The sequence below is a fragment of the Leiobunum rupestre genome, chromosome 1 (assembly GCF_980474605.1).
Source record: "Leiobunum rupestre chromosome 1, qqLeiRupe1.1.hap1, whole genome shotgun sequence".
NCBI classification, from domain to species: Eukaryota; Metazoa; Arthropoda; class Arachnida; order Opiliones; family Sclerosomatidae; genus Leiobunum; species Leiobunum rupestre.
In genome coordinates, this window is record NC_143384.1 from 38,207,497 (window position 1) to 38,231,288 (window position 23,792).

The 23,792-nt window shown below is 34.6% G+C and overlaps 4 protein-coding genes across 7 annotated transcripts; 2 read left to right on the forward strand and 2 right to left on the reverse strand.

The window, feature by feature from the left end:
* Positions 1–113: 113 nt before the first annotated feature.
* LOC149962329 (kelch-like protein 12) lies at positions 114–5,121 on the forward strand. 4 transcript variants are annotated; one of them, XM_090179968.1, is made up of 11 exons: positions 114–576; positions 632–943; positions 1,001–1,119; positions 1,177–1,348; positions 1,410–1,596; positions 1,658–1,810; positions 2,419–2,727; positions 2,791–2,937; positions 3,000–3,165; positions 4,270–4,372; positions 4,436–5,121. In XM_090179968.1, the coding sequence occupies exons 1-11, from the start codon at positions 391–393 to the stop codon at positions 4,469–4,471; spliced, it is 1,890 nt and encodes a 629-aa protein (XP_090036094.1). In that variant the 5' UTR covers positions 114–390; the 3' UTR covers positions 4,472–5,121. The 4 variants fall into 4 exon arrangements, with proteins under 4 accessions (XP_090036094.1, XP_090036075.1, XP_090036104.1 ...); XM_090179949.1 differs by having other exon boundaries at positions 115–576; positions 3,000–3,164; positions 4,260–4,372; XM_090179978.1 differs by having other exon boundaries at positions 117–576; positions 1,658–1,804.
* Positions 5,122–5,222: 101 nt separating this feature from the next.
* LOC149962330 (testis-expressed protein 264-like) lies at positions 5,223–8,566 on the forward strand. Its single transcript, XM_090179989.1, has 4 exons — positions 5,223–5,592; positions 5,677–5,898; positions 6,328–6,800; positions 6,879–8,566. The coding sequence occupies exons 1-4, from the start codon at positions 5,329–5,331 to the stop codon at positions 6,895–6,897; spliced, it is 978 nt and encodes a 325-aa protein (XP_090036115.1). The 5' UTR covers positions 5,223–5,328; the 3' UTR covers positions 6,898–8,566.
* A 2,400-nt stretch (positions 8,567–10,966) lies between these two features.
* LOC149962331 (uncharacterized) lies at positions 10,967–12,151 on the reverse strand. The gene is made up of 5 exons (XM_090169496.1): positions 11,877–12,151; positions 11,754–11,813; positions 11,559–11,688; positions 11,442–11,488; positions 10,967–11,373 (listed from the first exon to the last, which is right to left on the reverse strand). The coding sequence occupies exons 1-5, from the start codon at positions 11,920–11,922 to the stop codon at positions 11,144–11,146; spliced, it is 513 nt and encodes a 170-aa protein (XP_090025622.1). The 5' UTR covers positions 11,923–12,151; the 3' UTR covers positions 10,967–11,143.
* A 1,588-nt stretch (positions 12,152–13,739) lies between these two features.
* On the reverse strand, positions 13,740–22,540 carry LOC149962332 (uncharacterized). The gene is made up of 6 exons (XM_090169526.1): positions 22,380–22,540; positions 20,574–20,632; positions 19,280–19,396; positions 19,167–19,205; positions 17,461–17,505; positions 13,740–13,830 (listed from the first exon to the last, which is right to left on the reverse strand). Exons 1-6 carry the CDS (start codon positions 22,486–22,488, stop codon positions 13,801–13,803), a joined length of 399 nt encoding a protein of 132 aa, XP_090025652.1. The 5' UTR covers positions 22,489–22,540; the 3' UTR covers positions 13,740–13,800.
* Between the last annotated feature and the right edge of the window lie 1,252 nt (positions 22,541–23,792).

The following is a 23,792-nucleotide window of genomic DNA, read 5'->3' on the forward strand; positions in this document are numbered from 1 at the left end:
TTGAAGTCTTTTTTTTTCGAGAAGATCACGTTTGCATTCAGATTTGAATTTCCTACCAAAGGCCGCCAGAGTCACGTGGTTTGAATTGACCATTAATGTTCTTCCACTTAGGATGTGTCTAAAGATTCATATTGACAGATCATTATGCAACTCTAGGTATCTTTTGTTTATTTACGACGTTTTGTAATAATTAAATGTCATTTAACTTAAATCTGACAAATAATGCTAAAAATTCATTGAAATATCGTAATTTAAACTTAAAAGGATGCGGGAAGTTAAAAAAATTAATAGATTAACTAAGCCTTGGTCTTTCATTGTCAACTACAATTCGTGATATTTAGTTAAAATTTAGGATTACTTTGTTAAATCCCTGAAATATTTAATTTAAATATGTTCTCGCAATCATCGGGTTACCCTACCATCCACCTTCCTATCGCGGAGCTTGCCAATCAAGAAGAACTTCTAGTAGAAACATTGGAAAATCGTGGTAGCCAGGAGTCTGTTTCTGGTTCAAGTTTCAGCACACTAGACGTTAATGAAGAATTTAATTTTGAGGATGCAACTCATTCTAATAGAGTAAGTATGTAGTTACCATTCTTTAGATTTTAAACAAAATAAAGTCATCTTTCAGGTTCTATCTGGCTTAAATACTTTACGACTGGCCTCCACTTTCTGTGATGTTACTTTATGTGCTGAGAGCATTGAATTTCCTTGTCATCGAGTGGTTCTATCATCATTTAGCCCATATTTCAAAGCCATGTTTGCTGGTAACTTAGCTGAGAGCCAGCAAAGCTGTGAAAAGGTTGTTATAAATGGCATTGAATCTAATACCTTAAAGTTACTTCTGGACTATGCGTATACCTCCCAAGTTATGATAAATAAAACCAATGTCCAAGCCCTTTTATCGGCAGCAAATTTATTGGAAGTCCTCCCAGTACGAGAGGTAATAATTTAATTTTATGTGAATATAATAGATTTAATAGTTCTAGTGTTATGTTAGGCTTGTTGTCAATTTCTCGAACGACATATGGACGAAACAAATTGCTTAGGCATTCATTGTTTTGCTGAGACTCATGCATGTAGTGAGCTGATGCAAAAAGCCAAATCATTCACTCTAAGGTATATTTGAATGTTTTTATTTAAATTAGTTCTAATTTAATTCTGGTTATATTTCAGGCATTTCCGAGAGGTGACTCACCAAGAAGAGTTCCTATCCCTAACTCGCAATAAACTCATTGAATTTATACGTAGTGATGATCTTGAAGTTGAAAGTGAAGAAAATGTGTTTGAAGCAGTTTTGGCTTGGCTGAATTATAACTCCGACATGCGTCGAGAAAACTTTGATCGTGTTGGTTTATGCTTCCTTGTCCAAACATGTCCTTGAAAAATTTTATATCTCGTTTCTTTAGGTCCTGCAACACGTTCGCTTACCCTTACTAAGCCCCTATTATTTGGAGGATCAAGTTTCACCCATTGTTGCTATTGCTCAATCTCCTGAGTGCCGTGTTCTTGTGGAAGAAGCCAAAAAATTTCATCTTTTACCTGACAGACGCAGAGAAAGTTGTACCATTCAGTCAACGCCTCGAAAAGCTATGGGTATTTTTTTTAAATATATTTTTAAGTTGTTTTGTTTAACTGGTATTGGTCTTATTTAAAGGAATAACAGATGTAATAGTGGCCGTTGGAGGTGAAGATGATAAAGTTGTGCTTCGTTCAGTGGAGTGTTTTGATCCAGCTAAAAGTCGCTGGCTCAGTCTAGCGTGTTTGCCCTTCGCTGTTAGTAAACATGGATTGGTTGTGTCAGGTAAATGTATGTTATAGTAAGACAATTCTGTTATGGGTGTTTTATTGTTTTTTATGTTTTTATCATCATGCATATGAGAACACATTTAATTTTAATGAGCATGTATTTATTTTTTTGTATATTCTTATTTTATAAGCACATAAGCATATGTTTTTGATTTTTTTCCAACTTTGATTATCAGTTTTTCAGGCATGTGCCTAGGCTTAACTTTCGAGTATTTGAAACTATTATTCTTACCACGGACATAATAAATGGTGGGAAAAGCTACTAAAAAAATAGTAGCTTCTTGGTTTTCAATCTTTGATTATCGATTTTTTGAAACTATTATTCTTACCACGGACATAATAAATGGTGGGAAAAGCTACTAAAAAAATAGTAGCTTCTTGGTTTTCAATCTTTGATTATCGATTTTTTGAAACTATTATTCTTACCACGGACATAATAAATGGTGGGAAAAGCTACTAAAAAAACAGTAGCTTCTTGGTTTTCAATCTTTGATTATCGATTTTTTTGTGCTTTTTAAGTTTTTGTTTAATATTTTTACAATTTATTTGAACTTATTAACAATTGTGTTGTTCTATTGTTTTTACAACTTTTTAATATTTATATTCTAGGTCAAAATATGCTTTATATGGCTGGTGGTGAATATCCCGATGGATCAGCATCTAAATCATTGTGGCGCTATGACCCAATCTTCGATCAATGGCAAGAAATGGCCTCTATGAACGTAGCAAGATCGGAATTAGGGTTAACCGTCTTAGATGGTTATATTTATGCCGTTGGTGGTTGGGAGGGTGTTTCTCGTTTATCCAGTGTGGAACGCTATGATCCTAACACCAATAAATGGCATTTTGTGGCTTCCATGAAAATTGCCTTAACTAGTCCCGCCCTTATTTCGCTTAATGGGGTGATGTACGTAGCTGGTAAGCATCGATATATTTATAGTCTGCATATTTTATATCACTATAACAAGCTTGTTATTGTAGGCGGAGCTGTGATGGAGGATGGGGATGGAATTGAAAATGTTCAGTATTATAATCCGAAATCAAATACCTGGACTGATGCCCCACCAATGCTAATAGCTCGTTCAGGCTCAGCTGCCTGCGTTTTGAATGGTTTAATATATATTATAGGTTTGTATTAAGGTCGTTTTTTAGAGTATTATGATTTGTTTTATAATGTTTTGCCCTGATAGGAGGATGGCAAGCATCTGTAGAAAATACAAATAAAGTTGAATGTTTTGATCCTGTGAAACAAGAATGGACAGCAAAGAAATCAATGCGTGAGAGACGCTATCAAGCTGGGGCTGCTGTCGTCAATGGTAAAATTTACGTATGTGGTGGCGAAGAAGGATGGGATAGGTGAGTTATTTTCCTTTTTATTTCAATTATGCTTTGTTGGACCTTTTTTTAATGGCATCTTAAAACTTGTATATTATATTTTTAAGCTTAGTTTTGTATCCCAGGTTGCCTTCAGTAACTCTAAAAAAGTTCAACAAGATCTTACGTCTTGTTATCAACAGTCTCAACGAAAATAATTTTTCAGATATTTCGTTGAGATTTACTGAACGCAGCGCTTGTTATACATAATGACTTAAGCCTTGTTTTGTATCCTGCTTAAACTTTGTTCTTTATCCTAATCTTCAGACGTGGGTGCCCACATAGGGTGTAAACTAGGAAAATGCCCCGTTTCGTGAGCTATGAATGCACTAATAAAGGTATAAGATTGCCCCTTCCCAATAGAAAAATGTCTACGAGTAACCATGTCTTCAGACGACTTCTCTTTAACATTGGTTAAATACTGAAGTCTTTTCAGATGGTGCCAGCCATCCAAGACATTGAAAATTCATTTTAGACAGTTCCAACAACTCATGAAAATGATGTTTATGTGAACGCCTACCGATTTCAATGACATAAACGTCAATTTCCTGAGTTACTAAAACTCTTTATTAACCCAAAACTGCAGAAATATTTTTCTTGCGTTAAACTTTTATTTATAGTTTTCAGTTAAAACATCACGTAAATTAATGTTAAAAGTAGTTTACTTTTTAATAAATCAGTAATTATTTAAGTTATTTCCAGACTCTAGTTTGTGTAAGTTTTTATTTTTTTCACGGTTGGGTGTTACCCCCTAATAACGCCCAAACGGGTATCACCCGGGGCGGACAGCCCCTCCCCCGCCTCCCCTAGCTACGCCACTGGTTATTTCCTTTTTTGCCAAAAAATTTAATTGGGGCATATAGAATAAACAAAATTATAAAAATGGGTTTCACACTCTAAAATTTGTGTTTCCTTATAAGCAATTTATAAATCAGTTTATATGCACAAGTTTAATAACACATTCTAACAGGCCAAGGCTTCATGTCCTTAAGTGTTTTCCAATCCAATTTATTTTTCAATGTTTTTTAATGTGAGTGGGTGAATTTTATGTGGTTTTATTTCTCTTCCAATACACTGATCGCCAAGATATCATGATACTATTGAATGTTACTGTCCTGAGAAAGACACATGGAACACAGTTGGAATTATGCAAACTTCCAGATCTTGGCTAGCTTGCGCGCAATTAAGGGTAAGCTTGTACATCAGTTTTTTTAGATATTTTATTGATGTAATATAGAACTTTTATATTTAGCTTCCAAAAGATAGTCCTGCCAAAGAAAGATCCTGACTATCTGATCGCAGTTGCCAAGTGAAAAATGATAACCACTTGGCTGACTGCATTAATACTGCTTTAGTTACGGTCGAAAGTCATTTAGACCATGTTGAACGTTTTCTACTTAGTGTTTCAAATAACGAACGACCACTGAATAAACTAAGGTACACTGCTTCATTCCCTTTGGTTGAACTAGATGAGGATGAACTAGTGTACGAGGGCTAAGCTCATTGTGTGTGAAAGTTTAGTAGATTTGCGTGTTTTTAACCCCCAAAGTGATTGTATTTGGTGAGTTTTCCAAACATTTAACATTATGTTACGTCTTGTAAGGTGTAAACATTTTTGGTGAAGAAAAGTTAATTTTTTTTATATTTTACACGTATAAGCTACAGGTAAATACAAAATTGAAAAGTTAACCAAGTTAATAATCTCAACCGTAAAACGCTGGTTATTTTACAGTTTATAAATATTTTTTAAATAATTTTTCCCCAATTAATTTTTTTAAGTACCTATGGCAAAATGTTATTTTACAAATAGAGCTGTGATAATGCAAAATTGGTTTCAAACTTCTTTAATCTGCAATAAGATTTAAATTGTGCCAATTTAAAAAATCCTCGAAATATTTTATGCATTTTTTTAACATTATAATAGTTTTGTTTGTTGAGTTCAGCTTTTTAATTTATAAACTAAAAATAAAATTGAAAGTTGTGATCTATTTAGTATTTTCAATTCCCCGCATTGTTCATACAAACTTGAAGCATGGTTGCTGTAAAGTGAGCTACTAACGCCATCTATCGTTATAGCTAAGGGGCGTTATCCACGTTATTTAAAATCGCTCCTACTTTGTTTTTTTTTGTCAATCAAGAACGAAGATGGAGACCGACTATTTTATGCTGTCTGGAATTTTACTTCTCTTGTTTCTTTTGTTTTTAACTATATTTATTTTCGCCGTTTATTCGGGTTTGTTCTTTAACATTGACGTGAAAACGTGTAAGCCTCCTTTCTCCGAACTTCAAGTTGCGTACAAGTTCGCCCGTGGTCCATACCGTAACTCTAGTGAACTTTTTACCGAGGCCCATATCTATGCACCGGACCAAAATTGCATAGGTATTTACTATGACAACCCCCAAGAACATGTAAGCCTTTGCAAACTTTTCTTACCTCTAAGATTTAACAAAAAACTCACTTACCAGGTTATAATTTTATCGATCTTTGTTTAGACTACCATGGATGGTTTGCGATACATGGTTGGGGTCATTCTCAATACCAGCAAACATGAAGCTGATGAAAAGACCAAAGAGACCCTTTTGGCAAAGGGGTACAAGATGACAACATTTCCAGCTGTAGATTATGTCGTGATGACAAGCTTTCCCTTCAAAGGAACACTTTCTATTATGCTCGGTGTAGCTAGAGTCTACCCAGAACTGCGAGACTACATAAGGGTAATTGTTTGCCTGATTATACTTCCCTTTTTTGCTTGCACATTGCGATACTCGGTTGTATGTACATTATTGCTTGCAGATTTTGTTTTGCTATACATATGGTAAATTGCAATTTATTTTGGTATTGCTCTTTGTTGCATTGTGGTTGTAATAGTTATGTTATTAGATGTGCACTCTTTTACTTTCATTATTAGTTTAGTAATTTAAGAAGGTCTTAGGGACATGTAAGTCAATTTTTGGGAATGAGTTATGGTTCACTATTTCTTTTTCGCAACTTAAATATTTTAGTTTTTTGAGTGCAACACTAAAAGAAAAAATTTAATCAGACACCATTAGTTACAATATTTAAATTAAGAATATGCATAGTTCTTTGTTATACGTATTTCCCCTACCAAATAACAAAGTATAAAATGGACTTCACATTTACAGTCCCACAAACTATGCGCACACCCTTTCATCGAAATATATGATGAAAAAGACATTCTGTTCGTTGCTCCTCTGTCGAAACAAATTGAGTTTTACATCCCAGAGATGAATCTCCCAGATTCCGATGAAGGGAACGGCTCTGTGGAGGATGATCAAGGCAGTGAGGAAGAAAGTGCCGAGACTGGGGAAGTTTTGGATAAGTCTTTTCGTCACAAACCATTCACATTGGGCGCAGAGGCTGAGAAAGAGGCGACCAAACACGATTCTGACAACTCGAGCATCGAGGTTTTGAACTACGAAGCTCAGAAAAACGATGCGGCAGTCCAATTTAAAGCTCAGTGTGATCCTGGCTTGTTGAGAACACACGACAAAGAGGTTCTCCCTGAAGGAAACAAGACAAAAGATGACTCCAAATCTAATTTAGACAAAAGTAGCTCCTCATCATTTGAAGAACTGCACATGGAACCAAATTCCCAGTAATATATATATATCGGATTCGTGATTGACTCCATTTCTAAAACAAAATTTGACCGTATTCGCCTTGGTAATTTCAGAAATTTTCAGCTTCCGTGACTTTACCCTCTCTTGATAATAACAACTTTGTAAACCTAATTTAAAATTTAGAGTACCTGTTGTTAAAATATTTACGGTGATATAATATTTTCCTAATTTAGTTTGTTGGTCTGGGGCTTCAACGCTAATTTATCAAAATTTTAAAAGTGTACAATTATCACACGAACAATATAAACTCCAATTTACACTCGCAAGAATGCTTGAAAAATTTATGCGCCTCAGTGTTTTAAAATATTTTTAGTATTTAAGTTCATTTTAGAATAATGCTCAACCGATGTTCATTAGTTCAAATTTAACAACTGTGTTTCTAAAACTTAATTAAGCTTGTATGCATTTTTAATGCTTAACATGGTTCTGCTTTACTCTCATATTATTGGCAAACTTGTAAAGTTTTGTATAAACAACCATGATATTTAGAACCAAAATTGACATACATAAAATACCCAAAATGTTGCATTTAAATTTGAAAATGGTGACCTCTAAAAACATTTCTGGAATTTATTATCAAATGTTTTTTCTAAAATAAAAATCCAGAGCTAGTTAGCTGACTACATTTTCATAATATTATACTCATTAATGGAGCCATATTCAAACCTCTTTAGTAATAAGGTTAGTGAAAAGTTAGAATCCCCCAATTTTTAAATAGCATGAATTCATTCTTACATGCCATTATTTAAATCACAATATGAAAATTTACCACCTTGTCTATAAATTGTACAGAGAATTACTGCAAGTAACCTAAGCTACCAGATGTCTTTTAGCAAAATGAAGGTTTACAAATAAATTAATTTTATTTTAAATGCACATTTTTACTTGACATTCTAAGTAGTAATTATATAAGTTGTGACAATTGGGTTGGAAATTAATCGTTAATAGTTGAAACAACTCTTTATGGTTTCAAAATTTTGATCTAAAGTAGCACCATGTTACAGTTAAAAGGGACTTATTTAAATTTTATCTTTGCACATATTCATTAGTGATTGAAGTCAAATTCTATTTTAGGTAGATTCTAAATATATTTGGAGACAATTTTTTTGTTCACATTTTGACCACTTGATAAATGGTTCATAATAAAATTTAGAAAGATGACCAAACAAAACACTGCTGCCATCCCATGGTTCGTGCATATTTTGAAGCCTTACGACCTACTTTTAGTTTTGGAGAAACTGTATTTACTTTAAAAAAAAGGGTCCCATTACAGTGTAGATTTTTGTAAATAGGGCAATATTTTGTAAGTTATTAAACTCTTTATGTATCATAGTTATCGGCTTATTGTACTGAAGATAACGTAAATAATAAAATCTAGCTTATAAGCCCATATATTTTGCTACTTAAGAAGTAAAGCGTGTGCCAAGTTTAAGGAAACTTTTTTGTGTGTTTTCCCATTATCGTATTTTGATTATATGATTAAAATGAAGATAAAAAATGGAGCAAATGTTAGATATAAATATTGTTTCTATTGCGAAATACGCATTTGACCTTGTATCAGTGTAATTTTTTTCCTAAGCAGTTCGTCGAACTTTCTCGACTAAAGCATAGCATTCCATTTTACAAATATATTTTGTACAAAACACTCGCTATGAACCATTGTTAACTAGTCCCTTCTGCAAAAAGTTACAAAAATTTTCGTGAGATGAGAAACTCTGAGGAATGTATAAAATCGGAAACTGTTGATATTAAAACTGATTCTGTTTTGTTAAAATGTTCCCGACAATTATTTAAGTAAAATATCATGAGTTTTAAACTGATAAATTTTGAAAACCGTGTCTTAAATTTTATAGGGATTTTCATGTACTAAAATTCCAGTTGGCCCCATGATGTCAAGGAATGAGTTATCTGGCAACACTTGAAGTTCTTGAACGTGGGCTTAATAATTTCGTCGCCTGAAAGCAAAAACTACGTAACTTTAACTATACTTTTAATTAGTATAAAGTTACGTGTTTTTGCTTTCAGGCGACGATATTGTGTCTAGTTAATAAGAAATTCTTATTATTTTACTAGTATAAACAACGTAAAAATAGTACAATAGGTTGGAAATATGGTACATTTTGGTACTATATAGTACGCTCTCAAAATAATAGTACCATTTATAATATGATGCAAAATTATGGTATTTGTACCATAATTATAGTACGTATGACAACGCTGAGGCTCGGCTTCTCAAAAACAAATATTTCTGTTGAGAAAAAATATAAATTTGGCCAAAAAAATATTTTCGTTGGGAAAAATATAGTTTTTTGTGATTTTTTTTCTAAATTCCAATAACCTATACTATGCGAAAATCCATAAGTAACCTTATCAAAACGGTATCGTACGCTAAGTATTGGCGCCTTACGGCGCCGCACGTTTGCTGCGCTCTCGTGCTGGGGGCGCACGGCGCCATCCCAACCCCATTATTGCTAATCAAGCTGGGCCGTCTACACTGCGACCTAAAGGACAGTACCTAGCCATATCGTACCCAGTATTGTCCAATTCAAATATTTTCTCAACACAAAATATAATTTTTTTCAACACAATTTTTTTCAACATTTTTTTTTCAACACATTATTTTTTTCAACACAATATAATATTTTTTTCAATACAAAATGATATTTTTTCAACACAAAATATTATTTTTTTCAACACTATTATTTTTTTCAACACAAAATATTATGTTTTCAACACAAAATATTTATTTATTTTTTATTTTGAAATGAAAGGCATTAAAAATAATGATTTTCCACTCCTAAGCATCTCCGTTACCGATTATAACCCTTCTACGACTGATGGTTCTTATAAACATACATATTTTACAAGAACGGGCATTATAGAGTAATGGCACTGTGGCGTCCTAGTACGCCACTAATGCTCTTTCCTATAGATAAAAAATTTGCGACCAAAATGGCGGCCATGACCAAAGTTACGGAGTGCTACTACTCTATATATATATGTTTCATTGAATATTATAGAAAAAACGCTAAAATCAATTTAATCAACACCATAGACTAAGAAAGGTTTCACAAGGACATCCCGCGCGGAGAGCTCTCCGCCTTTCCCAGTGCATTGGATTTCTCTCGGTTCTCCTTGAGCCGAAGCTGGGACGAACGGCCGCGCTCGTAGCGAGTTTTCGCGAAACTAGTGATCACGTGGTGTTAAGGTCGTCTGCTTAGGTTTTAGTATTATGCAATTTTTTAAAGCAGATCGAGTGGTCTTTCAGCTTGCCGAATAAGAACTTGAAAAGGTAAATTAATTTACATTTTGAATATATATTACGAATTTGTGTTATAAAAAAGATTTGGTTCAATTAGGTTGTTTTCAAACCTTGGATATGCCTCAAAATAAAGGATGTATTCATCCCAGGTGTAGAAGTGATAGCCGATATGCTATGAAAGAACACATGAGCAATGTGTTTTTTATTCCCTTTCCAAAACCAAAGCGCCAACATGAAAAATGCTTGCGCTGGCTCGCTTGGCTAAATTTGGATCGTCCAAACTTTGGAGTTGAAAATGTAAATAGCTCTACTTATGTTTGTTCAAAACATTTTTATGGTGAAAATGGTCCTAAAGAAAACTCTCCTGACCCAATTGAACTTGGTCTGGAAGATCATCCAAGACGAGAGAAACTAAAAGCAGTAAGATTCAATAAGCCTTCTCAAAATGTGCCTATTTCTCCACCAACTGATTTGGATGTGGCGTTATATATTGATGTAGACCATTCTGGAAATCCACTAATAGAACCTGAAAATGATATTGACCAAAAAACTAAATCTTCAGAATTTTCTAATATATTTTCTGAACATGATTATTCTCTTGATGCAGTTTCTCAACATCCGATGTTATTCAATTTTGCGCTTCCTCCAAATTGGTTTTTAACCTTCTTACCGGATGAAATTAGATTGCTTAAAATGTTTCATATTAACGGATTTGCTAAAACTAATGTGCTCAATGTGATAATTAGTAAGGATTCATCTTATAAAATTGAAGTACTTGGAAATTTACTGACCAACCGTGTAATTCTTCTGGAACTTCCCACTTATATTTCTCACAAAAATATCCTTTTTGAAATTTTAAAGAAATTAGATTCTCTGCAAGTGTGTGTGGGAAACTCAAAGAAAGATTTTATCGATTTATATGAAAGGATGAATTCCAATACAATTCAACTCTGTTCTTACACGAATCATTTACGTCACAGCAGTTGTGAATTGTTGAGCGATCAGTCTTGCTGCATTTCTTGCATAAATATGACCGGCACTTTTCGAAAAATGATGTCAAGAAAGCGTCATAGTGGTGAAGAAAATAATACACCATATAAATATAGATATTCCTGATAGATTTTTTGAAACTATAGGACTCCAGAACATGATGTCTTTCAAAGAGATCTGAGCAAGCCAAGCGTATACAGCTTTGTATTCTACAGCATGGTACGTTCGTCCATTTCCTTTCAGATTCTGAAGACATTCATTAAAGAATATTTCAACAGAAGAGGCAAATTTATCTTCTTAATAGTTACACAACGACGTTATTAGTTAAATCACAATTAAATTTCAAATAACATGACATACTTACTTGTTAAAGTGTGTTTTAATACTTTCTTCTTTCTAGGTGTTTTAATTCTAAAATTAAAATAATAAAGTTGAGAATATATATATTTTCAAAACTGCACAAAGTTCTAAAATGATTTACTTAGAATTTTCTGCATCAAGTTCATTTTTTCTTGCAATACATTCTTTACAAGTAGTTGACAGTTTTGTATCTACTATATCTTGTACTGTACTTGGAATATTCACCAACTCTTCATCAGTCGAGAAAGACTCTAAACAATAATTTAAAAATAATTTAATCTCATGTCATAGACAAAATTTGGTTAAAAACATTTACCATTAAAAATACTATCAGTAGGTGAAACTCCATCATTTGATGAGAGAGACGACATAGATTCTAAAAAAAGTTATAATTTATTTACCTCTATAGAAAAAGCTCATTTGAAAATGAAGTACATACCGTTAAAAATATCGTAATAATTTTCCATCTTAGTGTCAGAATCCATTTCTTAGTCCATTAATAAAACAACGCCTAACACCGAAATCAGCGAGAGCATAAAAGCATGCGAAACCTTTCTTAGTCTAAGTAGGCTTAAGAAACAGCTGTGAGGATTTCGCAACTTCCATACAACTACCAACCACATGTTAATATTTTAGTCCTTCAATTTATATGGTCTCTGTTCGGTCAGTTCTAAGTTCATGCTTTAGTCTTTGGTTTGCCCCAGTATTTTGAGATAGTAGCTCCATCTAGCGGTGAGACTTTTCACGAATTAAATTTTACCCGCGGGATGTCCTTGTGAAACCTTTCTTAGTCTATGTCAACACCAACTAGATGCCGGAATAAGAATCAAAATTAAGAGGCACGGAAATGAATGAAGTGTCATACTTGTCGAAGATCAATTATGAACTTTTAATACTCTATTTTACCTACTACTTATCAATAACGTACTACATTGTATAATGGGGATCATAGAAAACGTTTTATATGGTACAATATATTCAACTTTCTACTTCATACTCTGACAATTCTTTCCGTGAACCACCTTGAACCACCTTGAAATTATATTTCAAGGTTGATCATGACGATACCATTTTTGTTCTCGTTTTTAAATTTGAAATATCTTCGATAACATTTTTTTTTAACAAAATTCAACGTGGATGCATTTTATTTTTTTATCGCGATATCAAAAGGTTGTTCACGACCGGATAATGTTTCGGTGACCAGTTATCTAAAACCCTCAAAACCAGATAAAACCATATTCACTTCAAACTAAGAAACTAAACCCTCGTGACCAGAAATGACCCGCGAATGTTATCTATTTAACCAGCTATTTTCATTCCAGCGACAGGTTTTTCTCGCCGCCATTATTAACTACACTATGTGCAGAAACAGTTTTAGTTTTTTCTTGAAAATATATCGATTTTCCATGACTATATCAAGGTTTTGAAGTGAAATAGATTACGATATAAGGATATTAACTTTTAGATGTATTTTTAAGATCTTCGTAAGAACGATTCTTTCCCTGAACATATCAAAATTGGGGTGATAATTCTTTTGCAAACACTGTTCAACTCAATCAAATCTTGATCACGAACGGGATTGCTCACGGGTGTATAACTTCACTTAAGCCTGGTTTTCACTTGGCGGTTTTTGGGCGAAAAAGCCCGGCGTCGACGGAAAATGGGCGAAAATTTCCGTCGACGCCGGGCGGAAATTCCGTCGGTTTTCGGTTTTGTGTGGCGATTTTCATTTCTATTTTTTTCGCTCAGTTGGGCGATTTCGCTCTTTTTCAACCAATCAAAAATCATTATCGAAAGGGGACTGTGACGTCACGGTGGACGGTTAATTTCCTGCCTCTAGCATCCGGAACTCGGCCACGTGCTTTTGTGTTAATTTTGGAACGTGTTTTTTTTTCTTGATACCCTTGTTTCCTTCTTTTCCTGTATGTTTCTTTCACCGAAACCGATAAGTACGTGAAACTAATACACACAAATCCCATAGGGATTGTGTGTAAAAAGTGTGTTTTTATGGCGCACTATTATGTTTACATACGGTATGTATAATTCCATTTCTGCGAAAAATGCTAAATTGGCGCCATCTAGTATAAATAAAAGCATTGAAATCGAAACGCTAATGGCTTCAATCTAAATGTTAGTTTCCCTAAAAATCTCACGCTGAAACTGATTTAAAAAAGCTCATCTCTAGCGTATTATGAAAATAACCACGATGAATTTTTCTCGCTCATAAGGTCGAGTATGCGTTGGTCTTACTTTTTTAACAAAGATCAAAATAGTCTGCCTAAAAAAGAATGCTTTACACAAGTTATAACTAAAACAAATCGTTTTTATTAACAAGTAATATAAGTTTCCATTCCGTTTACAAATTAATTCCGGGCCAGTTTTCGGAGACAGATCTGTAACGAAAGATAATTATTTATATTTATCCGGGCATTTAGGACAGCAAACGTTGCTTTGGGAAAACTAACAAGGAGAGTACCCGAGGTGTTTATTGCCGATTTTGTTCAAAGTCGGCAGTAATATAGACCTATATAAGATATGAAATTTCCCAAAAGGAGACGTTGCACTACCTATTCGATTTGCCATGGCAACCGAAAATGTTTTTGACCACTTAAAAAAAACTCCATTTAAAAAAGCATGGGATTTTCTCGGTTTCACAAAAACGCAAATTTTTAAAAAAAATTAAAATCACGAAATGGGTAATTTGGACCACTTTTAGGTAAATTTCATCAAGTTTGGGTAAATTGGAACCTTTTTGTGGTAAAATAAGGAAAAAATCTTATTTTAGTTTTAAGTGGTCAAAAACATTTTCGGTTGCCATGGCAAATCGAATGGGTAGTGCAACGTCTCCTTTTGGGAAATTTCATATCTCATATAGGTCTACATTACGCCTGACTTTGAACAAAATCGGCAATAAACACCTCGGGTACTCTCCTTGTAAGTGACGGAATCTTGTCAAACTGCACAGTGACACCGAAGCTTACAATTTCTATGGGTGTTAACCCCGCCCTCTATTGTAAAGAAAATTGAAACTCGTTAAAAAAATAAAACAATGTCATGGCCAACTAATTATAAGATTTGTTTACTTTTATAAATATTTACAGTAAATATTTATTTATGACTAGGCATGACTCAATGTAAACAACCTAGATGTAATTATGATAGCAGAGGGTGAATTGGTGGAAAGCTAGTCTGACTTATGGGCCCTTTTTCGAATGCTTTCGTAACCCAACCTGCTTCTAGGGTAACACGATAGCGCCACAATTGAACTCCCTTAGAACTATATCCTGCCTCCTAGGAGCAACAAACACAGCATCCCAGAAGTCATGCATTTTTACCTCCTAGGAGGGGTTATACAACGACCGTGTCTGTCTGTGGGTCTGTGGGTGGGTCTGTCTGTCTGTCAGGACTGCGAACGCGTTCGCATTTTCGGTGCAAAGTGTAATCACTGCGTACGCAGTTTCTCAAAGGGTTGGCAAAACCACCGTGTGACGGTGAGCGTTAACGGATGCATTTGCGGTTTGGTTTGGATGGTGTTTTTTCGCTCACCGTCGTGACGGTTTGGTGTATTACGTTTTTGTAATGTTTATGCGTAGGTTGTGAGTGTTGAATTTGTTGTGTTTGTGTTCTGATGGATGTGCATGTTGAGTCTGTTGTGTTTATATGGGCGTTTTCTCTCCAACTTCTTCTTAATGACTTTGGGACGGACCGAGTGCTGAGTGTAATGCTACCTCTCAACGTCCAATGGCAGGGTTTCCACCAGTTGTACACGGTATTCGTCTTAGTATCAATTTGCGATCGCATCGGGCGGGATTTGAACCCGAGACCTCCTGATTGACAGGCGGACGTTCTACCACAGAACCACCGACACTTGTTACACCTTATTGAAAATTAGACCTTCAGCTTTATCGGAAGCGTATTTAATAGAGTACGAAATTTTGGTTTAATTGAAATAGAATTGAAATTGAAATTATTGCATCGAAGAAATTCTAATTTAGCGTTTCTCTATTGATTAAAAACAAATGCGCCACCCAGGTTTCGAACCCAGACCATTCGGCTTGGCAGTCGAGCGCTCTACCACAGAACCACCGATAGCTGCTTAGATTCACTGAAATTAAGACAGGCATCGTAAGCATAATAGGTAATAAAGTCTTTTTTTATTAATGAATTTATGAAGGCCTAATCTGGTATTTTTTAAAGGTTAAATCTTGTTTTAGCGCAGTCAGCCGAGATTAGAGGGTTAAAGGGTAGACCCTGTGGGTGGTCCACTTTCTTAACGACCTATATATAGTTCTGTTAATTCAAAGGAGATAATTTAACGTTAATTGCTTTAAGAGGTGGCGGTTAGTCAAGTGGCTCTCTGTGCTTTGTTGATGGTAAGGTTTTTGCTTCTTGTAAATACATTTGGTGTGGATATTTGGATATCTACGATTTCTAACGCAGTCAATGATTTCTTGGGTGTGCGAGTCATTATATGATATTGGAAATTGGACGGCATTGGTCTTTTTCATGTGGTATGCGTCACAACGTCAACAGGAAGTGAACGAGTCGTCCACTACCAGATATCTACGGTATCTTCATCAAGGGCGAGTGTTGAAATAAAATGAGCGTTAAAGATGCGGCAAGTATTTCGTAAGCGAGTAATTCCAAAAAGCCTCTGTAGATATTTCTTTCATTAAAATTTGCTTCGTATTATATTTAACTGATAAACTTGTTCTGTAAAAGGGTTTAATTCAATTGTGCATTGTTATAGTACGTCTAACTTACTGTTGTAACTACTTAACTTATGATATTCTGAATAAATTAAAATTGGTCGTTTCGTCTCAATTATTTTAATTATAATTAAAATTTTATACCGGGCGGGATAGAAATGGGTTAATATTTTTAACAAATAACTCTAAATTGCGGAGATATATCTTTAAGGGTTATCTCGAGAAATTAATACCACTAGGGACAATTCTACCGAGGAGAGGTATATTTTGGCTTGCCAACTTGTCTTGTGTACATTTTTAGCGCCTGCTGTCGTCGGAAGGGGAAAATTCAGAAATCCCCCCCCCCCGCCCGTAATACGTTCAGCGTAAAGGCTCGTCCAATGAAATTTGTATACAACACTGCCTTAGCGTGTTTAAAGGCTAGCTGCGTTCTCCTTGTGTTTGTTGCTCCATGGGCCAAATAATGATAAATCCAGGACATGACTCTGGTACCTTCACGCGTACTAAATCGGCCGTCCACTAAAAGACACAGGCGGCCATTTTAGTAGGGGGGAAAAGGAGGAAAAAATAAAAAAAATTGGGGGCAAAATCAAGCAAGTTTCCGGTTTCCCGAACGCCATCTAGTGCTGACTGAGTCGGAATTCGGAAATAAGTGGCGGTTGTAATTCGAAAATCCTGCCATATTTGGCCCCTCATTTTTTGATAAATTTTAACGATTCTAGGAAAGAATATGTTTAATATTAAATAATTATATATATTATACTAATTATGAACTTAGTACGTATAAAAATAAGTACTTCCTTTAATAACCACACTATATATGATAACTGTGAATAAATATTCCAGGATATTTACTACGACGACCACGTGTATTATTTTTGAAAACTGTCCCTAAAAAATTTGCCCCCAAAATGACGTAGGTCCGCGATCGCGCGTTTTTCCCAATAGGGGGCAATAGTGATCGGGTGTTAGCGCTGTTGGACGGGTTTTTCGCATAGAGTCATGTCCTGGATTTATCATTATTTGGCCCATGGTTGCTCCTAGCTGCCACAGTTTCACGCTTTCCGTAGTGTCACTGCGAGCAGTCTCTGTCACTTAGTTTCCCCTCACCACTTTTGTGATTATAGAAAATATATAGGAGGAATAGCAACTTGGCAGTTTTACCGCATGAGGAGTACTTTGGCCTATTAACATCCGTTAATGTTAATGACTTAGCAAACCCCTAACTATAGATATTCGAGATACAATAAAGCCGTGTCTAAGCTAGAGTTGCTATTCCTCTTTTGTATTTTCTGTGTTCGCATTTAAACGTACCAAAGAACTCAGAACTTGCTGCAGATGTTCGTCGCTTAAGGTTTTCTGTAAAAAATTGTTATTTGTGAATTTTTAATGTGTAACAGGAAAGCTATATTACAAAGCCTTAAAACGTCTAACGTGACCTACAAAAATCAAACGCGAAATGTTTGTGTACCAACGAAAACTATACTGGAGATTTTATTCATAAACGTTGAACGCAAAAAAAAAATGCGTTCATCGGTTTTTGCGTCCAAAGTAAAATATTGCGTAAGACGCGCATGCGTAGTTTAAACTTTGGTCATAAGTATCGGCGCCTTCCGACTTAGTTTTAAATCGAATGTGTGAAAGCTGTCTGCTCATTCAAAATTATCTCGACATAAAAGCCGAACGTTTCAGTTAAAGAACATTCATATTCAAAAGTCGTCTGCTATTTCTTCACACATTTAGTTGTCAAGTATTAAAGTAGATGGCGCTATCTATTCTAAGCTCCAAGCTTATTCATAAGACAAAAATGCGCTCCACAACATTTTGCCTTATAAAATATAAATGTTGTAATTCGTTTTCGAAAGATTTCAGCAGACGATCCGTATTCAGTTTCAGGTGTTTACATATATGATATATATATAAAGGGCTCCTGAAAGCTAAAGACGGCCCTGACTTTAATTAACAAAACGAATATATTTCTTGATTGTAAAATTGATGATCTCCGCCGCACGTAGCATATTTTTTACTTTCTGTACGCAGCGGCATTTGCACATTTTTAAGAATCGCTATTTTCGCTCAATCGCAAAATATTTTGCGCATAACTCCTTTTTAATAGATGCTTCAATAAATCATCCTCCAAAGAAATCGCCAAGAAGAGAGAGCCAGGACCTCCAAGTCACTGTTTATATAGTACTAATTTTTGCGTTCAACGTTTTATGAATTGACCCATGAAACCTAGCGTAGGCCGTTACATGGTTTTAGGTAAACTGAAAATGCGATTACAACCCGTTCGTCATAAATGTAATCTGCTAATAGTGGAGAGAAGCGAGTGCATACACTGTCGCGCCATCTAATGACCGCTAGTAGAAGATTTTATTTTATATAATTCGTTTAAATATTATGATATTATTAAATAACAAAATAATTATATTCTTACTGTAGAATAATTTGTTTTATATAATATATTATATGTAGTTTGAGGTAATAGTATAGATGGCGCAAAATACCGCACTTAGATTTGTTTTGCCGATCTGAAGCTTTATTTTACGAAATAATTTTTTTTCGTGGTTTTTTATTTGAAGAACGTGTTGTACAAAAAAAAACTGCCATGCCCTGGAAACGCTAAACCCACGAATTTGACCCACAAATAATTTATATCAATGACAACTAAACATCTAGGCCTAATAACGATAATTAGTGATAAAAATTTGACTTACAGAAATTAAAAGATAAAATTTGACCTATTAAAACTAAAATATAAAATTTGGCCTACAGAAGCTAAAAGATAAAATTTGACCTATTAAAACTAAAATATAAAATTTGGCCTACAGAAGCTAAAAGATAAAATTTTACCTGTTAAAACTAAAAGGAAATTTTACATACATAAACTAAGGGCAATAAATATGACCTACAGAAACTAAGGGAAATAAATATGACCTACAGAAACTAAAAGATAAAATTTGACCTACAAAAGCTAAAACTTTACGCTAAATCATGTTAATTACGAAAAATGTACTTACCGCCTTCTCCTTGCGAACCTTTTGTCCACACTTGACTGCCTGTAATGTTTTCGTTGCAAAGTATCGTGAATTATTATTCAACGTAAAACGAGTTCGAACTACTGTGGATTTACCTTTTCTGCGACGTCGCGGCTGCCACCGCCGACGCAAACTGCTCTCCTGAACGCGTCCTGTTCCCCTTGCGAATCTGGCGCCGCCTCCGCTCGGCATTGCGCTCTAGCTTTGTGGATCTGCGAATAATCATCATGTTTTCGGTATAAGAAATCAGTAACATGTTCGCGACTTTTCTCGAATATGTACCAGACAGAATCTTGGAGGAATAAAACAAGTATACAGGAGTTGCGGAGAGCTGCGAAATCGGTTTCGTCAGTCACCGTGAACTCGCGCGAGACGGAGGGGTTCAAACGCGACTAGCGCCAACTGCATACGGAATTTTGCAACTATTCTCATTTTATGGCATTGTTTTCGCGTCGTCTGTTTCATTCCTCCAAGACAGAATGACGTACGTAGGTAGTACCGTAAGCCTATCATAAGGTTCCCATAAGCAAAGGTCTACCATAGGGGCCCATGGTAACGGCATTGTCCTGAAGATAAGAAAATTACCGTACGACGATAGGGCCGTTGCGCCATCTTCGTTTTCAAAATTTCTGCATCTAAAATATTATCTTAGTTGGTAGAACCACGGACTTTAAAGTCCGTGGCTGGTGTCAACATAGGCAGTCTCCCTAACGTCATAAGTTTATAATATCTTTTTATAAGTTTGTCACTTTGGGCAATATTTTGCTGAGAGCTAGTAACGGAGTGACGTCATCACAAGAATAAAATCTCCCCCTAGCGAGGCGCTGTCGAAGGCTACGTGTGACGCGTTAGCGAGCGGACGCCAAACTGCGACGAAGCCCGTAATGCAGTCTGTCTTGTGAATAGCTCTCATAATTTGTCAGTAAAAATTTTGCGTTTGTAGGATAGGAAGTGTCACACTTATGTAACAATATTAGACACTTATGCTAACGTAGATATTAAGAAATTTTTGCTAAAAGTATGTCATACGTTTGATTTAAATCAAGTGATATTTAAAAAAAACATCTTTAAGTTAAATTGTCTATTAAATAATTTAAAAAATGGAAGATTTTAATTATCAACTTATGATTTACAACGGGCTCCACTATATTAAATTAAATACCAATTATTAAATAATTTTTATATTTTATAATGTATTTTTGAAAATGTACAAGGAACAAAAGCTGCCTACACTAACTATTACCGCTAACCTCTACAAGCTTTTATTGAAAGGGAAACCGAAGAAATCTGGGGAAACCCTTTAACCACTGGGGAGATAACTCAATAAGTGCCACAAGTGTACGATCGTATTTGTTAAAATGATCAAAGATTATTCCAATAATTTCTTACCTCTTGGGGTAAATTATCCACACATGCTTTAGTTTTGCTCCAAAGCTCGTCGTCACTGGCTTTAATTAAAAAACAATTAATATATAAGCAATTTAAAATAATTTACTCTAATTTTAATCATAATTTAATCATTGTAATTACATAAATCCAAAAACTCTTCCCAAAAAGTATAAATTAAATACGTTAAAATTAAGAATAGTAACGAAATATGGACGTTGAAGTTCTATAAAGGGACTATTTTTCCCATAAATTCTGAACTATTGTGCCTATAAATTCGATACTAGTATAATAAGTAATGATTCCTATCAATCTTAGACTAAAATTTCTATGAATCCAAGACTATAATTCATATCAATCCTAGAATATAATTGATATCAATCCTAGACTGTAATTCATATCAATCCTAGAATGTAATTCATATCAATCCTAGACTGTAATTCATATCAATCCTCTAGAATATAATTCATATCAATCCTAGACTATAATTCATATCAATCATAGACTATAATTCATATCAATCCTAGACTGTAATTCCTATCAATCCTAGACTATAATTTCTATGAATCCAAGACTATAATTCATATCAATCCTAGAATATAATTCATATCAATCCTAGACTGTAATTCATATCAATCCTCTAGAATATAATTCATATCAATCCTAGACTATAATTCATATCCATCATAGACTATAATTCATATCAATCCTAGACTATAATTCATATCAATCATAGACTATAATTCCTATCAATCCTAGACTATAATTTCTATGAATCCAAGACTATAATTCATATCAATCCTAGAATATAATTCATATCAATCTTAGACTGTAATTCATATCAATCCTCTAGAATATAATTCATATCAATCCTAGACTATAATTCATATCCATCATAGACTATAATTCATATCAATCCTAGACTGTAATTCCTATCAATCCTAGACTATAATTCCTATCAACCCTAGAATATAATTCCTATCAATCCTAGACTAATGTTTTTATCAATCCTAGACTATAATTCATATCAATCCTAGACTGTAATTCATATCAATCCTCTAGACTATAATTCATATCAATCCTAGACTATAATTCATATCCATCCTAGACTATAATTCATATCAATCCTAGACTATAATTCATATCAATCCTAGACTATAATTCATATCAATCCTAGACTATAATTCATATCAATCCTAGACTATAATTCCTATCAATCCTAGACTATAATTTCTATCAATCCTAGACTATAATTTCTATCAATCCTAGACTATAATTTCTATCAATCCTAGACTATAATTCATATCAATCCTAGACTATAGTTCCTATCAATCCTAGACTATAATTCATATCAATCCTAGACTATAATTCATATCAATCCCAGACTGTAATTCATATCAATCCTAGACTATAATTCCTATCAATCCTAGACTATAATTCCTATCAATCCTAGACTATAATTTATATCAATCCTAGACTATAATTCCTATCAATCCTAGACTATAATTCATATCAATCCTAGACTATAATTCATATCAAGCCCAGACTGTAATTCATATCAATCCTAGACTATAATTTCTATCAGTCCTAGACTATCATTCATATCAGTCCTAGACTATAATTCATATCAATCCTATACTAAAATTCATATCAATCCTCAATCCTATTTTTACAAAAACATTTCTGATCTTCACTGTGGTTACCCTTCGATTTTTTTATGTAAAAGTTTAGTTTTTTATGTTTTACAACAAAAACCAACAACCCTGTCTTTAAGAATGAGATTATCAACCTAAAATGTGGTTCACTTACTGCAATGCAACTTGAGCAAAATATTGACCTCATCTTCGGTAGTTTGTGCCAAAAAGCTGGGAATTACCGCCAACACTAGGCCGAAAGCGACCAGAACTAAACCGTTCATTTTAGACTCTTGATTTCCGGGACAAGTGGATTGGAATGAAATCGAGTGCTTTTTGGTGGTTTGACTCGTGACGCGGTAGAGCTTTATATACTGACGCAATAACAGAGGAAAGTCTTCACCCTATTAACCACCCCCCCCAAATGACACCCCTTTTAATAATCACCTTTAAATTTTCCGCTTGATAACCCCAAGAAATGATTGGAATTGAAAGGTACAATGATTCGATAGTGGACATGGTAAAAAAATGTTCGCATCGCGAATTGCGAAATTAACTCGTTTTATTAAAGTCGGTTTTTGACCTACGCCTCTTTCCGTTCGTTAGTGGGGAACGTTACGTTTTGAGCCATACAGTTGTGGACCATGTAATGACAACATTTAGAAATTCGTTAAACCTGGGTGGGATAATCAAGAGACTAAATTTCAACGTTAAGTATCTCTTTTTCCAATGGATGTCGCTAGCGTCGAAATCATAAAGGCGGTATTCATAGGTACTCTTCGCGTTGATTGGATCGTTTGTAAATTGGTCAATAACATAAATTACAGCAATTGTTTTTTTAAAAGAGCGTAAGATGAAAATGAGTGGAGCGGAAATTTCAGCGCAAAAAAAAGAGCGAAAAGAGAGAAGCGCTTATTTTACCGATCAAAAAAGAGCGAAAAGAGAGGAGCGCTTATTTTACCGATCAAAAAAGAGTGAAAAGAGAGGAGCGCTTATTTTACCGATCAAAAAAGAGCGAAAAGAGAGGAGCGCTTATTTTACCGATCAAAAAAGAGTGAAAAGAGAGGAGCGCTTATTTTACCGATCAAAAAAGAGCGAAAAGAGAGGAGCGCTTATTTTACCGATCAAAAAAGAGTGAAAAGAGAGGAGCGCTTATTTTACCGATCAAAAAAGAGCGAAAAGAGAGGAGCGCTTATTTTACCGATCAAAAAAGAGCGAAAAGAGAGGAGCGCTTATTTTACCGATCAAAAAAGAGCGAAAAGAGAGGAGCGCTTATTTTACCGATCAAAAAAGAGTGAAAAGAGAGGAGCGCTTATTTTACCGATCAAAAAAGAGTGAAAAGAGAGGAGCGCTTATTTTACCGATCAAAAAAGAGCGAAAAGAGAGGAGCGCTTATTTTACCGATCAAAAAAGAGTGAAAAGAGAGGAGCGCTTATTTTACCGATCAAAAAAGAGCGAAAAGAGAGGAGCGCTTATTTTACCGATCAAAAAAGAGCGAAAAGAGAGGAGCGCTTATTTTACCGATCAAAAAAGAGCGAAAAGAGAGGAGCGCTTATTTTACCGATCAAAAAAGAGTGAAAAGAGAGGA

Bases quoted from the DNA above. Each gene is read 5' to 3' on its own strand.
- LOC149962329 (XM_090179949.1), top strand. From the start codon at position 391: ATGTTCTCGCAATCATCGGGTTACCCTACCATCCACCTTCCTATCGCG. The intron at 1,349-1,409 runs GTTGGTTTATGC...TCGTTTCTTTAG, and splicing joins GTCGAGAAAACTTTGATCGT to GTCCTGCAACACGTTCGCTT. The intron at 2,728-2,790 runs GTAAGCATCGAT...TTGTTATTGTAG, and splicing joins TGGGGTGATGTACGTAGCTG to GCGGAGCTGTGATGGAGGAT.
- LOC149962331 (XM_090169496.1), bottom strand. From the start codon at position 11,922: ATGGATTCTGACACTAAGATGGAAAATTATTACGATATTTTTAACG. The intron at 11,814-11,876 runs GTATGTACTTCA...AACTTTTTTTAG, and splicing joins TTATTACGATATTTTTAACG to AATCTATGTCGTCTCTCTCA. The intron at 11,374-11,441 runs GTAAGTATGTCA...GTAACTATTAAG, and splicing joins ATTAAAACACACTTTAACAA to AAGATAAATTTGCCTCTTCT.
- LOC149962332 (XM_090169526.1), bottom strand. From the start codon at position 22,488: ATGAACGGTTTAGTTCTGGTCGCTTTCGGCCTAGTGTTGGCGGTAATT. The intron at 19,206-19,279 runs GTAAATCCACAG...AAAACATTACAG, and splicing joins GCCGCGACGTCGCAGAAAAG to GCAGTCAAGTGTGGACAAAA. The intron at 17,506-19,166 runs GTAAGTACATTT...AATTTTTTACAG, and splicing joins AGGTTCGCAAGGAGAAGGCG to AAAACCTTAAGCGACGAACA.
- LOC149962330 (XM_090179989.1), top strand. From the start codon at position 5,329: ATGGAGACCGACTATTTTATGCTGTCTGGAATTTTACTTCTCTTGTTT. The intron at 5,593-5,676 runs GTAAGCCTTTGC...ATCTTTGTTTAG, and splicing joins ATGACAACCCCCAAGAACAT to ACTACCATGGATGGTTTGCG. The intron at 5,899-6,327 runs GTAATTGTTTGC...TCACATTTACAG, and splicing joins AACTGCGAGACTACATAAGG to TCCCACAAACTATGCGCACA.